At 42.1% G+C, this 15,331-nt stretch overlaps 1 protein-coding gene across 2 annotated transcripts; it reads right to left on the reverse strand.

The window, feature by feature from the left end:
- Positions 1-5,176: 5,176 nt before the first annotated feature.
- On the reverse strand, positions 5,177-14,495 carry LOC107712338 (brefeldin A-inhibited guanine nucleotide-exchange protein 3-like). Of its 2 annotated transcripts, XM_016517561.1 has the most exons (6): positions 14,420-14,495; positions 12,276-12,406; positions 11,958-11,966; positions 11,274-11,616; positions 8,855-9,667; positions 5,177-7,183 (listed from the first exon to the last, which is right to left on the reverse strand). In XM_016517561.1, exons 1-6 carry the CDS (start codon positions 14,429-14,431, stop codon positions 6,992-6,994), a joined length of 1,500 nt encoding a protein of 499 aa, XP_016373047.1. In that variant the 5' UTR covers positions 14,432-14,495; the 3' UTR covers positions 5,177-6,991. The 2 variants fall into 2 exon arrangements, with proteins under 2 accessions (XP_016373047.1, XP_016373048.1); XM_016517562.1 differs by lacking the exon at positions 11,958-11,966.
- Between the last annotated feature and the right edge of the window lie 836 nt (positions 14,496-15,331).

Below are 15,331 nucleotides of genomic sequence, written 5' to 3' on the forward strand. Positions count from 1 at the left end.
CATGCCTCGGGTGGATGAACTGTTGGACCGGCTGGGAAGGGCCCGGTATATCTCGACGTTCTCAATGTTGAAAGGCTACTGGCAGGTACCCCTCTCTGAGAATGCTAAACCTAAGACTGCTTTTCTACCCTTTCTACCCCTATGGCAGTACCGGACCCTTCCCTTTGGCCTCCACGGGGCACCCGCCACGTTCCAGCGGATGATGGACATCCTGTTGCGGCCCCATCAGGCCTACGCCGCGGCCTATCTGGACGACGTCGTGATCCACTCCGAGGCATGGGAAGACCACCTGGACCGGTTACGGAGGGTGCTCTCGGAGCTCCGGAGGGCTGGACTCACCGCCAACCCTCGCAAATGCCACCTTGCCCTCTCCGAGGCGAAGTACCTGGGTTTCCAGGTGGGACGGGGTCTCATTCGGCCGCAGGAGAAGAAGGTGGAGGCGGTACGCTCCGCTCCGAGACCCGAGACCAAGACCCAGGTACGAGCCTTTTTAGGGTTGGCGGGGTATTATCGCTGCTTCATCCCCAACTTCTCCTCTTTAGCCGCCTCCCTGACAGACTTGACCAGGAAGGGGCAGCGAGGCCGAAGTGAAGCGGTTCTGCCAAGCCTGCCCGACCTGCCAAGTGATGTCACCCAGGATGCCTCCCCCCAGTCCGCTGATACCGCTGCCCATCATCGAGGTGCCCTTCGAGCGCATCGGGATGGACCTTGTGGGGCCGTTGCCTAAGTCTGCCCGGGGACATGAACACATCCTGGTGATCGTCGATTATGCCACCCGGTACCCTGAGGCAGTGCCCCTCTGAAAAGCCACCGCCAAAGCCATTGCCCAGGAACTCTTCCTGCTCTCCAGCCGAGTCGGCATCCCAGCGGAGATCCTGACCGATCAGGGTACCCCCTTCATGTCCCGGCTAATGGCTGACCTCTGCCGGCTGCTGCGGGTGAAGCAGTTGAGGACCACAGTCTACCATCCCCAGACCGACGGACTGGTCGAACGCTTCAATCAAACGCTCAAGCAGATGTTGAGACGGGTGGTTGCGGAGGACAAATGCGACTGGGACCTGATGCTCCCCTATGTCCTCTTCGGGATCCGCGAAGTTCCGCAGGCCTCAACTGGCTTCACCCCCTTCGAGCTCCTCTTTGGCCGGCAACCCCGCGGCCTCCTGGATGTGGCAAAGGAGGCCTGGGAGCAACAGCCGGCAGCCCATCGCTCTGTGATCGAGCACGTCAGACAGATGAGGGAAAGGATCGACCGGGTCATGCCATTAGTCCGGGAACACTTGACGAAAGCGCAGCAGGCCCAACAGCGCCACTATAACCGGGCAGCCCAACCACGGGAGTTCCAGCCTGGAGACCGAGTCATGGTCCTCAGAGCAGCGTCCTGCAGCATGACATCCGGACGCCGCCAGGGGTCGTCGTCAGGCAACGGCCCTACCGCGTCCCTGAGGCTCGTCGGCGAGCTATTGAGGAGGAAATACATCAGATGCCGAAGTTGGGGGTGATAGAACCATCACGCAGCCCGTGGTCCAGCCCAATCGTGATGGTCCCGAAACCGGACGGCACCCTCCGTTTATGCAATGACTTCCGCTGCCTCAATGAGGTTTCCGAGTTCGACAGATACCCCATGCCTCGGGTGGATGAGCTGATGGACCGGCTGGGAAGGGCCCGGTATATCTCCACGTTAGACCTCACCAAAGGCTACTGGCAGGGACCCCTCTCTGAGAATGCTAAACCTAAGACTGCTTTTTCTACCCCTAGTGGCCACTGGCAGTACCGGACCCTTCCCTTTGGCCTCCACGGGGCACCCGCCACGACGGATGCTTCCGACACAGGACTGGGCACCGTCCTGTCAGATCCAGGAAGGTGAGGAGCATCCGGTCATTTATATCAGCAGGAAGCTTATCCTGGCCGAGAGGAACTACGCCGCGGTGGAGAAAGAGGCCCTGGCCGTCAAGTGGGCAGTCCTGGAGCTGCGCTACTACCTCCTGGGCCGGAAGTTCACCCTGGTCACGGACCACACACCCCTTCAATGGATGGCCCGCGCAAAGGATACCAATGCCAGGGTGACCCGATGGTTCCTCGCGCTCCAGGGATCCACTCCGAGGCATGGGAAGACCACCTGGACCGGTTACGGAGGGTGCTCTCGGAGCTCCGGAGGGCTGGACTCACCGCCAACCCTCAGAAATGCCACCTTGCCCTCTCCGAGGCGAAGTACCTGGGGTTCCAAGTGGGACGGGGTCTCATTCAGCCGCAGGAGAAGAAGGTGGAGGCGGTACGCTCCGAGACCCGAGACCAAGACCCAGGTACGAGCCTTTCTAGGGTTGGCGGGGTATTATCGCTGCTTCATCCCCAACTTCTCCTCTTTAGCCGCCTCCCTGACAGACTTGACCAGGAAGGGGCAGCCGGAGAAGATACAGTGGACACCAGCAGCGGAAGAGGCCTTCCAGAGGGTGAAGGGGGCCCTCATCTCGGAGCCCGTCCTCCCGGCAAAGTGTAGGACTAAATCTTAAGTGTCAGTCTTAGAGTTGATTCACGTCACTTTGCTGTGCCACAAACGGGATTTTGAATGACGAAATATGCATGGACCAATCACTGAATAGATTTTCTTATTTAAGAATATTCTCAGATAAATTCACATTTAATGGTGAAATTCCTAAGAGTAGTTTACATTCAACACACATTTGACAATAAAGAATTTTCAAGAGAATACATTATGATATACACATTGGAAAGATAAACATCCACCATGTCTTAATTACAAATTTAAACCAGTGTGCTGTTAACTGACCTGCCTTTAAGCTTTAGGGTTGTGCCGATAGACGATAGCAAGACGATTAATATTATTATTATAATCCGTCAAAAATAGACTAGGCGCCTATCTTCAGTGATGTAGTGCAGAGAGCCGCTAATGGGACGCTTCAGAAAAACGTGCCACAGCACAGCTGGTATAAACACAAGCATTGACTAGAGTGGCCACAATCAGCTCCGGAGGCCGTGTCGGACCGTAACGCACCGTAGACGTGTGCAGTGTAAATAAGTGGTAAGAGATTTATTCATTATACAGTGTAAATAGCTTCACTTATTATAACAGGTGTTTTTTTAAAGAGCATAATACTCGCGCTAGACTGAAGTCAGTAATGATGTTCTTTAGTAATGTACAGTGCATCCGGAAAATATTCACAGCGCTTCACTTTTTCCACATTTTGTTATGTTAGGATCATACTCACCCACCATGGTTCCCGCGCCGGAACACCGTTGCAGAGGCGAACGTCTAGTCCGGTCTAGTCCGAACCATCAGTAAGGTGGTTGCTATGAAGTCATAGAACCAACCAAAACATCATAGGTCCAGCATAGGAGACTGTAATGCAGGAAATTCCTACCTAACCTAGGTCAGGTGGAGTGCTGTTGGTTATAGGGGAATTAGGAAGGGGAAGAAAAGGGCAGATGTAAAACCCCAGAAGGAAATGAGTAGATACTCAAGTATCACTCTGATCTGGACGAAAGCGCTGACGCCTTGTCTGGATCACATCCCTAAGGTCTTGCCTACCTCCCTTTGACCCGCGATTCCTCCTACCCCTACCCGCAGGCGGAGGAGGAGCGCGAGCCGCGACACTAGCCTTCTGTGCCCGTCTCTTATACAAATGTGGAAAATTCTGGATTGTTGCTACTCTTTCCGTCAGCAGATGTTCTGCTTAGATCACTCCAAGAAAGCAATGGGCAATCCTGAAATCTCAAGTGCAAATAACTTCCAAAAAGCTCTACAAACTGAAATTCTTTGTTCATGTAATAACAAACAGTGTGTGCTTTACTGAGTCCTGACCTTAAGCCAGTGGAGATGCTGAGGCATAACCTAAAGAGGGCTGTGCTACCAAGAAATCGACCCAGAAATGTTGATAAACATAGGGTTGCAAGGGTTGTCCAAAATTGGTCAGAAGTCTTAGAAGCAGCTACAAATGTTTGGTGAAGGTTTTCTGCTGAAGGAAGATCTACAAGTTAGTAAATTTATTCTTGACACAATATGCTTGAAAAAATGTTGTGTAAAATTAAAAATATACACAAACACACAGCGGCCTCAAATGCTATTTCGTTTTTGCATTATTTAACATGATATGAATTGTACTGTAGAACAATAAACATTGTTCAAGATTAAGATAAAAATATTGTTTTGATGAAGACAAAAAATTTATTTGATATTTTATTATCTAATTAAATTACATTGATGCATTTCTTAAAGTGTCTATTTTTGGGGGCCATCTAAGTTTTTTGTATATCTATTTTTTTATGACATATCAGCATTATATCAACATCTTGGTAACTGAAAAATCCATATATCCAATCAAAAGCAAGAATGATTTCAAAAATTAGTGATGAGATAAATATAGAATCCAATCAAAAGAAAAGCAAATTGGTTTGCAGTGTATGTGCATATGTGATTATTATTATTATTATTATAAACTGGCCCAGTCACTCATGCCAATAAAACAACAACTAAAACACACACACAACTGGTAACTCTGCTTATTTATTCTGCAACACTTACAACATAAATGATCGAACAAACATTTCAGAACACATTCAGGGTAATGCACATGTACTGCAATTGATTGATAGAAGTTTGATAATAAACAGCAACGTAAGTACTGGCACAGACTGAGCACACTCCCTCAAGAACAATTCACACAAATATCATTCTTGCCATAATACTTACAAGAATATACACGTGGTACATCATGGGATAATTAATGTTGGTGTACTGTAAAATGGAGTGCCATTATGAATTGAACATATGTTAGCAGAGCTAAAATTAAAACATTTTCACTATTACATGGAAATCTGTTTTAGCTTGCATTTGTAGCTTTAGCTTAAGTCCGCACAATATAATCCATCGAGTTTTCCTGTGGATTTAGACCAAGTGCTGCAGGTTTAGATTCACAAGTAAAAAAAAAAAAAAAAACAACATCTAAAAATATCCCTTAGAGTTTATAAAGTCTTTTTGCCTAGACAAAATATTGCCTGAACATTTTCACAATCTGCTGTCAAACAGAACTTTTTTTTCAGTCCACTACTTACAAAACCGGCACTCAACACAAAGCAGACAAATGTAGACTACACCTCAGTTTGTAGCTACCTGGAGAAAGAACAAAATGAAAAAAAAAAAACAACATCTAAAAATATCCCTTAGAGTTTATAAAGTCTTTTTGCCTAGACAAAATATTGCCTGAACATTTTCACAATCTGCTGTCAAACAGAACTTTTTTTTCAGTCCACTACTTACAAAACCGGCACTCAACACAAAGCAGACAAATGTAGACTACACCTCAGTTTGTAGCTACCTGGAGAAAGAACAAAATGAAATCCTTTCCTACTCTGGACAAATCAGGCTTAAAAAAAAACACATTTGATTTGCTAAAAATAAAGTACATAATAGTTTTTCAGAACACTCTGATATTGAATATAAATTTGTCTTTGGTCCCTTTAAACATCCTTTTTAATCTTCCCGTTTATGCAAATCAGTTGCCATAAACACAACAGAGTATGAAAAAATGAAGCTAAGGATTATACATTCTTACTATGATTATGTAACATAGGCTGTGTGGACTGGATATACTGTATGTAAAGAATATCTGTATATGGTTCCCAATTTCCTATAACTCACATTGCACATGAAGTACAGCACAATAGCCTTTTTGAAATAAGTGTATATGAATTAGATACAAAGAGTTTCTTTGTAGCTTGTCATATGTGTTGAGCAAATTTCTCACAATAACACAACATTGTAGGCATCACAAAATAAATAAAATACATCCTTTTTCATTCACACACACACACACACACACACACAAAATCAACATATAAATAGTACATGCAGATGACTGAAGACAAAAAAAAAAAAACTATTATTCAAGCAACTGTAGTTCTAGATCAAGAAATAAAATGTTTTTGGAATAAAGTGATAAAACTGTATGCCTCCAAAAGTGCAAACGTATCCAATTTTAATAAATACAGGTTGTAAATAGTCTCCAGTTAAAAATGTACCTAAATTTCAACTGTTTGATTTAATAGCTTCAATGAGTTCAAAGACAACATATGGTGCAGCTATGAAAAGTACACTGCAGTTATATTTCTCGCTACTCAAATTTACTAAAGTTTCTTCAAGTTTACTCCGATGTAGTGTTGTTTGGTGAATACTGAAACCAGTATCTGATGATAGATTCCCATTGCATTGTGGGTAGTGGAATCTATGGCACACAGTGTGTTGCTGACAGGATGCACGGACATCGGACGTTTAAACAGAATGAGGTTTATGGGCATTTGAGAGCGAGTGCAGTGTTTGTGGATCAGCTTTCTTGTGAAGGTTTACAGACAAAAGATGAAGCCAAAACCTCTGGCCTACTGATTTTTAACTAGGCCTGATACTCTATGATCTGATATCAGGAGAGTCTCCAAAATGATGAAGAAGTGGCTTGAAATCTTCTGAGTTAAATGTTTTAAAGCATTGTGTGCATTGTATATTATGGAAATGTGTTGTGGTTATACTACTGTAGCAACATAAAACTGCATTAGCAAAGCATAAGTTCGTGCTTTAGATATATATTAATCAATGCATTAACAAAGGTGCATTAAGTTCTACATTTCATTGTGCAATGACTTCAACTAGTTGAAATGTTCAGGGGACTTTAAAGTTTACGTTTTAAAGGATCAGATGAGCGAACAACACCCTCAAAAACAACATAATATGGCACATGTACAATTAAAGCCAATAAACTTTCAGAGAAATAAATAAAAATACAGATTCTGAATATAACAGCATGGATATTGAAGAACATTCACAAAAGGGATTTGCATTACACAGATCACTGTGTACTGCAATAAAAAAGTTAGCAAAGTTAAGCAGGTAATAGCATCACAGAATTATGAGCGTATGCAAACAGTAAAGCACAAGGAAAAGAGCTCTATGGAAAAGGCCACTGGAGATCAAAAATGAGCCAGGTCATCACAGGATGATGTCATAAACGCGTCCCACTCGTCCAAGCCACTCGCGCACTGCTTGCCGCACTCTGAGGTCAGTCACATGACAGGTCAGCTGACTGATACAGGGGAAAACCGCTGGCTGGAGGGCAATGAACGTGGGATCCGACAAGAGCTGGAACTGATTCAGGATCATAAGGACCATGTTGGTCCAGGCCTAGACGGAAAAATTGACAAATACAAGTTCACAAAATAATTCTATAAAGAAATCTGCAATTCCAGAAAAATAATATTATTATTATTGTTTTTTTAGTTAAATTGTGGTTAATTTGCTGAAAGTTCTGTCATTTGACTCTACATTAATTTATTTTCGTGCCACAATGTATTTGTAGCCTGTAATATTGTTTTAATATTAAAATAATGTTTTATTTTCCACACAAAGAAATGCATAAAATAGCACAAATTCAAAATTCAAGCAACATAACATTCCACAAAATCTAAGTGGGAGGTTAGTTTGTGTGTGGGATTGTAGACAGACCTTCTTAAGGAGAACTCCATCAGTGTCAAGCAGTGTGTTTTTGGCTTTTAGGTGATTGTTAGGATTTGTTGTGCTACTGTTGTGTTTAAATAAAGTAAAAAGTATTTTCTTTTTTGTTCAATTCAGCTATATTTATTAATATTTTGAATGAGCTTTTATTTTGAAATTGTCCGTTTTAATTTTTATAATATTTAGTATGTAATTTTAAAGATTTATTAAGTTTTTATTTTTATCTAAGCATTTATATTTAGCTTTAACATATTATTTCTATTTTAGTCATTTTAAACAATGACCCAACATTCCAGCCCTACACTTTTTCACATTGAAGAAGCTGTTCCATGTGGATATATACTGTACATCACAATTGCCCTATCGGTAAGCCCCGCCCCCCTTAGTTACTGTTGCGAACTCGGACAAACAAACGGAGTTGCTAGCTGTCTTACAATGACAGCTGTCAGTGTGAAAACCTTGTCCCTATATCTTTCTGATACATTTTGGACACAGAAGGACCACCATTCAAGTGGGACTTAAATATGCCATGGAGGGATATATAAAAGATTTTCTCAGATCACGATCTCAGATGACAACATCCCGGATCAACACTGTTCATGTATCGCAGGGTAAGATTAAATTAATTTACATTCAACCAGTTTAATATGAAGAGAGTATGTAGACCTTCGTTTATGTGTTTTTGCCCCACACTGTACAAGACGCGAGAACAGTCCGCTATTTAGGTTAGCACGGACTCACTAACTTTAAGGTTAGCTAGTTTTAGCCAGAGATACCTTGCTTAAGCGCAAGATAACATTAAAAATGAAAACTGTAACTTAATGAAAGTATGACAACCAGAAAATGAACGTTTTCGTCTTCATTGGGATTGGGGGAGAATGCTTTGGGACATTTTGCTCCGTTTTGTTTGGGTTTAGGAAATGGAATAAAATAAATTCCATTGCCCATCCTCTCAGGATACCTGGAATCAGTGGTACAAGTATCCCAGGCACATCGTTTTTCCATTTTTGAAGCATAAACCCCATAAAAACGATGCGGGCTTCGGATCTTCCAGTGTTTCTCTATGGCGCTGAAACCTACAGATGTCTGAGCTCTGCTCCCCGTGCAACGGATACTCGACTGCCATTGGCTCATCTGCGTTTGAGGGGAGGGGCTTACTGATAGGTCAATAGGGAAGAAAAGACAATCGCAACTTCTGTTTCATACTGACTTTAATGTTAACACTGGTAAATGCATTAATAATGATTTTAAAATGATTCACCCGCATTAACATGTTGACAGCTGTTTTAAAATGTGAGTGGTGCTTGTTCGTACTGTACTTTAGTTCCTGTCCCGTCTTACCTGTATCTGTGCCTCAGAGTCTCTGAGTGAGATGTTGTGGGAACTGGCTGTGGATCCCGATCGAGGTCTCTTCTCTTGCCGCAGTAGCTCGGGCCCCGCGCTGAAAGAGTGGCGCATGGGCCCCTGCTCTACTAGTTGCTGAGGCCTCTGGGGCCCTGGGGAGTCCGGACCACGCAGGGTCACCGTCTCGCCCCTCTTATCTCCCGCCTTCACATCTTTGGCAGACGTGGTGTGATTGTGCTGCTGCTTGCGTTTCTTGTACTCGATCATGAGCTTGGTGATGGTCTTGTCGGTGGCGATGGTGTACAGCTTGTTTCCCGCACTCTCCCACCATTCCTTCTTACGCCTTCTTGCACTCAACCCACCAGGGCTGTGGACCTCCTCTGAGGGCATCTCGTCAAGATGGAGGCGGAAGCTGTCCTCTGAGGGCGTTCCGTGGCCCGACAGGCCCCCGGGAGAAGGCGTAGAGGTCTCCGAATTAAAAAGGGGCAAGAAAAAGAGTGGGTCGGCCCGGTGGGTGGGCTGCTCTCCTGCACTACTCTCCAGGTCCAGGTGCATCTGAATGTAGTTGTTGCACAAGTCCATGCAGAGTTTGTGTAGACGTTTGAGCAGCCATGCCCAGTCCATGCTGCAGGCGTGCTTCTCACACGCACGTGGAGGGCTCACTTGGGCCGTCTCCTCGAAGATATCTTCATCCTCAGAGGAGCACTGCTGTGAAGAATCAGAGCCGCCCTCCTCTTCCTCACTCAGGATCTTTTTGACTTGATCCACAGTGATGTTCTCCTGGTTTGTCAGCATTGCACACATCAAAGCCTGAACACATATACAGAAAAGCATATTGAGATTATCCATAATGCAGAAAGGCAAATAATTCTATTTAATTTCTAAATTCTTAATTTAAGACAAATGACAAAACACAGTTAGGCCACAGTTATACACATCTAGGGCATGTACATTACTGTTTCTTGAGCAGCAAATCAGCATATTAGAATGATTTCTGAAGGATCATGTGACAAGGACGTCTGGAGTAATGATACTAAAAATTCAGCATTTCATTAAAATAGAAAAGTTCATTTAAACTATAAATATATTTTACACTATTACTGTTTTTACTGAATTCGTGATCAAACAAATGCAGCCTTGCGAAGCTGAATTTTTCAAAAATGTTAAAAATCTTAATTTAAAACTTGTTCAAAATGTTGAAAATGTACCGTATATGAGGAATTAACACCAACAGTTTCATTTGGAACTATTTTAATTGGCAAAGGCAAAAAACTGGCAATATTGTGTGTAAAATGTACGCTAAAAGTAAACTGCTTATACTCCGTGTTAACTCATTGTTGAACTGCTATATAAAATCAATGTCACATAAGCTGTTGTTTTAAATATCAGCAAGGTAAGCTTTACATGGTCATGACAATGTCTGAAATACTGAATAAGTTTTGTGTTGTTTTATCTCACGTGTGTTTTTTTTTTAACTCTTGTTTAATATACTATACATTATTGTCTTGCCCTTTGATGAAATGAAGATGAAAGTACATTGAAGTCAGGTCAAGAACAGTATTTTGGATATTAGCATGTAATATGTTGGAAATTATTTTAATCAATTATTCAATTACTTAAAGGTGTGGTAAGTGATATCTGAGAAAAACTGCTGATATTTGAAATCGACACCCAAACAAACACACCCCTCCCTTCATTGCTCCGCCCCTAAATTCACAAACACGCAATGCAACACAACGACTAACAGCTGGCGCATCAGACGGCCTGCTCCAGCATGGATTGGATGAATCAGTCCTGTTACTATAGCTAATATTACAACAACAGCATATCTTGGTTCTGTGAAAAAATAGCTAAACTAATGTTACTCACAAAACAAAGAGGCCTCAGCGTCTGTTTTCTGATCTCTAACGACTCTTCAGCGCTGGAAAGCTTTTCCTAAATTGACATGAGTCGTAGCTAGTAACCCTTCTTTTTCTGGTGAAATTCCTCTGGCCTTTTCCTCATTGGTAATGTCTCAGTCATCTCTCCTTCTACAGTCCTTCTACAAATCTCCTGCTTGCTTACTCTCTCTCCTCCCCATCATGAGTGTAAATGCCCCTGTTGCTGATTGGCTACAAGAGTGTTGTGGTGCTCCTCTGATTGGTCCGATCCACTTTGCTTTTCCCCCTATTTACACATCCAGGACTATGTACAAACACAATATATTTTCAGCGCGTACAAAGAACAGACAGATAGCAAATATTCACAAATTCGTTTGTTTTGGTTTTGATTTCAATTTTCAAGAGAGTTTCTCAGAAAATCTTGTACTGCATCTCTAACTGATGCGTTGAATGTTCATGTTTCAATGGAGTTTTAAGAACATGTTAATTATTGATCATCTATAATATTTATATCTAAGGTAAGACTGTAAATGTACCTGAAAGTAGATATCGAAGCTCATGGCAGACTGGCGGTATAAGTTAGCAGCTCCACACACCCCTGACACCTTCATGAGGAGATACTTGAGTCCTGGACGGGTGTCGAATTCCCGCGCTGTGCGGTACGAGTCCAGCAGCAGGTCAAAGATGATGGCCAGGTTCTGCATTGAGATGTAACGGAGAAAGCCTGCGGGTTTCGGCTCAGACACTGCCGTGGGGATTCTGCCCTGCCCCTCAAGGCTCCCAGAAGCTTTCCCAAACTCCTCTAAGAGGATGTCATACAGGTTCTGCAGGAGCACTTGATGGGACAGTAAACTTACCACCAGAGTCCTGAAGGGAATCCTGCACAGGGACAGAACAGAATATAACAGCACTCTGATCTGTCCAATTTGATTTAAACAGTCATTAAGGATAGAACTTTGTTCAGGAACAGCGGTAGCAGAAATATATGTATGCATGTAAGGCATACAGTATCTGATCATTTATATGATCATCTATATGAACTTTCTATTCCATGCCCTACACATTTTGAATCATGATATAAAAAAAAAATCTAATTCAAATCAAATCAAAATCAAACAAACAAATGCAGTGTCATGCAGTGCACAACCCGGTTCTGGAGGTAATAGGCCACTTGAAAAATATGAAATATTACATGCAGATTCTGTTTGCAGTGGCCTTACCCAATTTTTCTGTGTCAAGCACAGCATGAAAAAGAGAATAAGAAAACATACAAGCACATGTTACTGTATGATTAAAACAACATTTCAATTTTAATCTTAATTTACCTATTTTATTTTACCTTACATTTTATATTGCAGGTTTTAAAAACTAGTTCTTTTAATATCAGGTCTATGGATAAATAGCATTTTATGAATCAGTCACTGAAACCCATATCAATCAACCACTAAACTTTCTTCCGGCCCTGTATTACGTTATAATATATGGAGTATTATTAAAATAATAAATAGCAGGCTGAATTTGAATGCACATCATCTCACCTCTTCTGGGCTTGACCATTGGAGTGCTGATCGGCGGGAAGCTCAATAATCAGCACACAGGACTGAGCGTGTTCAAATCCGTCCTTGCTGCTCGGAGTTTTAGGGGAGCACTGTGTATCTAGCATGAAGACCTGAAAGAAGAAAAACATACATCCGATCACTATAATCAATGAATTCTTCACACAAAGTCTGCGATCTCAAAACTCTGGCCATTTGATATTACCTAGAATATCAAAATCAACTGCGGGCGGCAGATCCTTTTCCTATTTAGCGTCCAAACTCTGGAATAATCTACCTAGCATTGTTCAGGAGACAGAGACACTCTGTCAGTTTAAATCTGGATTAAAGACCCATCTCTTTAACCTGGAATACACATAATACACTATCGCATTTCTATAACTCAAATCAATTAAAGGATTGTTAGGCTGCATTAATTAGATCAACCAGAACCAGGAACACTTCCCATAACACCCGATGTACTCGCTACATCGTAAGAAGAATGGCATCTACGCTAATATTAGTCTGTTTTATTTTTATTCAGAGGTCACCGTATCCACCCAGATCCAGTCCATATCAAGATCAGATGGTGGATCAGCACCTAGAGACGACCTCTACAGCCCTGAATGTCAGCGGAGACCATGTCAACTAGATGAAACCTAGAGACAGATCCCCTGCGAAGACCTCGAAGGCCATCGGCACAAGACCACAAGAACCAGACGAGTCCTCTGCTCAATCTGACGTGCGTTGCAGCCTGGAATTAAACCACACCATGCTGGTTTCGTCTGGCCAGAGGTGAACTGCCCCCCGACTGAGCCTGGTTTCTACCAAGGTTTTTTCTCCATTTCTGTCACCAGTGGAGTTTTGCTTCCGTGCCAGTGTCACCTTTGGCTTGCTTAGTTGGGGACACTTAATTTCTGGCAACATTGTCGACTTGACTGCACAGACACTATTTGAACTGAACTGAGCTGAACGATGACATCACTGAATAAACAATGATCTGACTTTAACTGATAAACTGACTGTTTTCTATTGTGCTCTTGCATTATCAGCACAAGATTTTCCTGTTTAATACTGTAAAGCTGCTTTGACAATCTGTATTGTATAAAGCTCTATATAAATAAAGGTGACTTGACTTGACATATACTTCCTCCCGATAGTTCAGACTAGTGGTCAACCACTACATTTTTCTAATGGCAGATTATTACATTTTAATCTTTGGTCTCATCACAATCTTGAAAATGTGATGATATCTTTGGGGTTGTAGTTCCTAAAATTCCCTTAGCACATGGCCTTATGTGAATAACTGCTTTAATAAAACACCAGCTACTCCAGTGCTCAATAGATAATATAACATTTTGCTTAAAGAAACATTTTGCTAATATTTTGCTATTGTCTTTTTTAATGACTACTTTTAGTACTGTTTATTACTATATTAATAATTCCCAATATTCTCAGATGCAGTGGTGACTATGATTTTCATATTTTAGAGCCCAAGCACTGAATGTAGGCCCTGGCAAAAGATAGCACATGGATTTCACAGATTTTGTGAAAAGTGCAGACAGTGAAATTTTTAAATACTCCTGGGAATTCATGCAATTGTCACCAAACTTGGTCAAATTTTTGCCAAGGAATTAAAAACATAAATTGAGAATAGATTATCGATATCTTGAACATGCCATGGCAAGGCAATACACTTATAGCAAAAAAAGGGAAACAGCAAGCCTCTCATACAAGTATACTGTCTGATTTAGATCAAATTGGAGTTGTGTGTTCAGTAATGGGGGCTGATAACATGCATGTGGCAATTGTGGTTCACAATCATAGCGCCACCAACCAGCACCAGGAACTGTGACACATACAGTACAACAGACTTTGAAATAGTCCAAAGAAGTTGTAATTATGAATGAAATTACTGACTGCAGAACTCTTTGACATTGATGCTGTTTTCCTGTTTATTACTATGAAGCTGCTTTGAAGCTATGTTTAATCTATAAAGCACTTGTCTTGAGATTTCATAGCCATAACTATCCATTTTATACCTATTGCTCTATTTTCTCACAGTATCAATATGTTCTAGCAGCATCAGTTGGTATAAGATGTCTGGGTCAGTGTACAGTTGTAAATGACTTGAGGTACACAGGTACCTGTTGAGCCATGGCCCGGATCCTTATGTACTCAGCCTCGGCTGAAGGGGAGTGTGAGGGGGCTGCAACTTTCACTTCACATGCGTCTCCAGTGAAATTGTCCGAACCACTCCGGAAACAAGCTAGCAGATTCTACCAGAGGACAAAGAAGGTATGTAGAAAACTATAACACAGATTTTCTTTTCACACTTTAAACTATAAATCAAAGCTTGCACTGGTTTATATTCACATGTGATACATTAATTCTCTACTTATTAAAAACATATCTCATGTTGTACAGAACAGAACATACTTTTTTTACTATAAGTACTTGCATGAATAAAGCTGTTGCATCTGTCAGCACTCTGTGCTTGACCTACATCAACATTTACACAACAGCAAAAGATCATCAGCAAGCAAGCAGGATTCATTTGTAAGTGAAAGTAAAACTATAAAAGGAAAACCTTTCATTCTGTACACCAGATACTCAACAGTATATGGCACTCTCTAGTCTAGGATATAGCTTAAAGGGGTCATAGGATGCCCATTTTCCACATGTTGATATGATTCTTTAGGGTCTTAATGAAAAGTCTGTAACATAGTTTGGTTAAAATTTCTCAATGGTAGTGTAAAAAACATATTTTTTACCATGTCAAAAACAGCTTTTTTCAGAAAATGCAGATTTGTAGCATTTTCCTTTAAATGTTAATAAGTGACGCGACATGTGGCCAAGTATGGTGACCCATACTCGGAATTAGTGCTCTGCATTTACCCATCCAAAGTGCACACACACAGCAGTGAACACACACACAGCAGTGAACACACACCCGGAGCAGTGGGCAGCCACTTATGCTGCGGCGCCCGGGGAGCAGTTGGGGGTTCGGTGCCTTGCTCAAGGGCACCTCAGTCGTGGTATTGAAGGTGGGAGAGAGC

Source organism: Sinocyclocheilus rhinocerous, unplaced genomic scaffold, assembly GCF_001515625.1.
Source record: "Sinocyclocheilus rhinocerous isolate Xijiao unplaced genomic scaffold, SAMN03320098_v1.1 scaffold358, whole genome shotgun sequence".
In the NCBI taxonomy this organism is placed as follows: Eukaryota; Metazoa; Chordata; class Actinopteri; order Cypriniformes; family Cyprinidae; genus Sinocyclocheilus; species Sinocyclocheilus rhinocerous.

Bases quoted from the DNA above. Each gene is read 5' to 3' on its own strand.
- LOC107712338 (XM_016517561.1), bottom strand. The intron at 9,668-11,273 runs GTACATTTACAG...ATATGTGTTCAG, and splicing joins GCTTCGATATCTACTTTCAG to GCTTTGATGTGTGCAATGCT. The intron at 7,184-8,854 runs GTAAGACGGGAC...TTTTCCGTCTAG, and splicing joins ACTCTGAGGCACAGATACAG to GCCTGGACCAACATGGTCCT.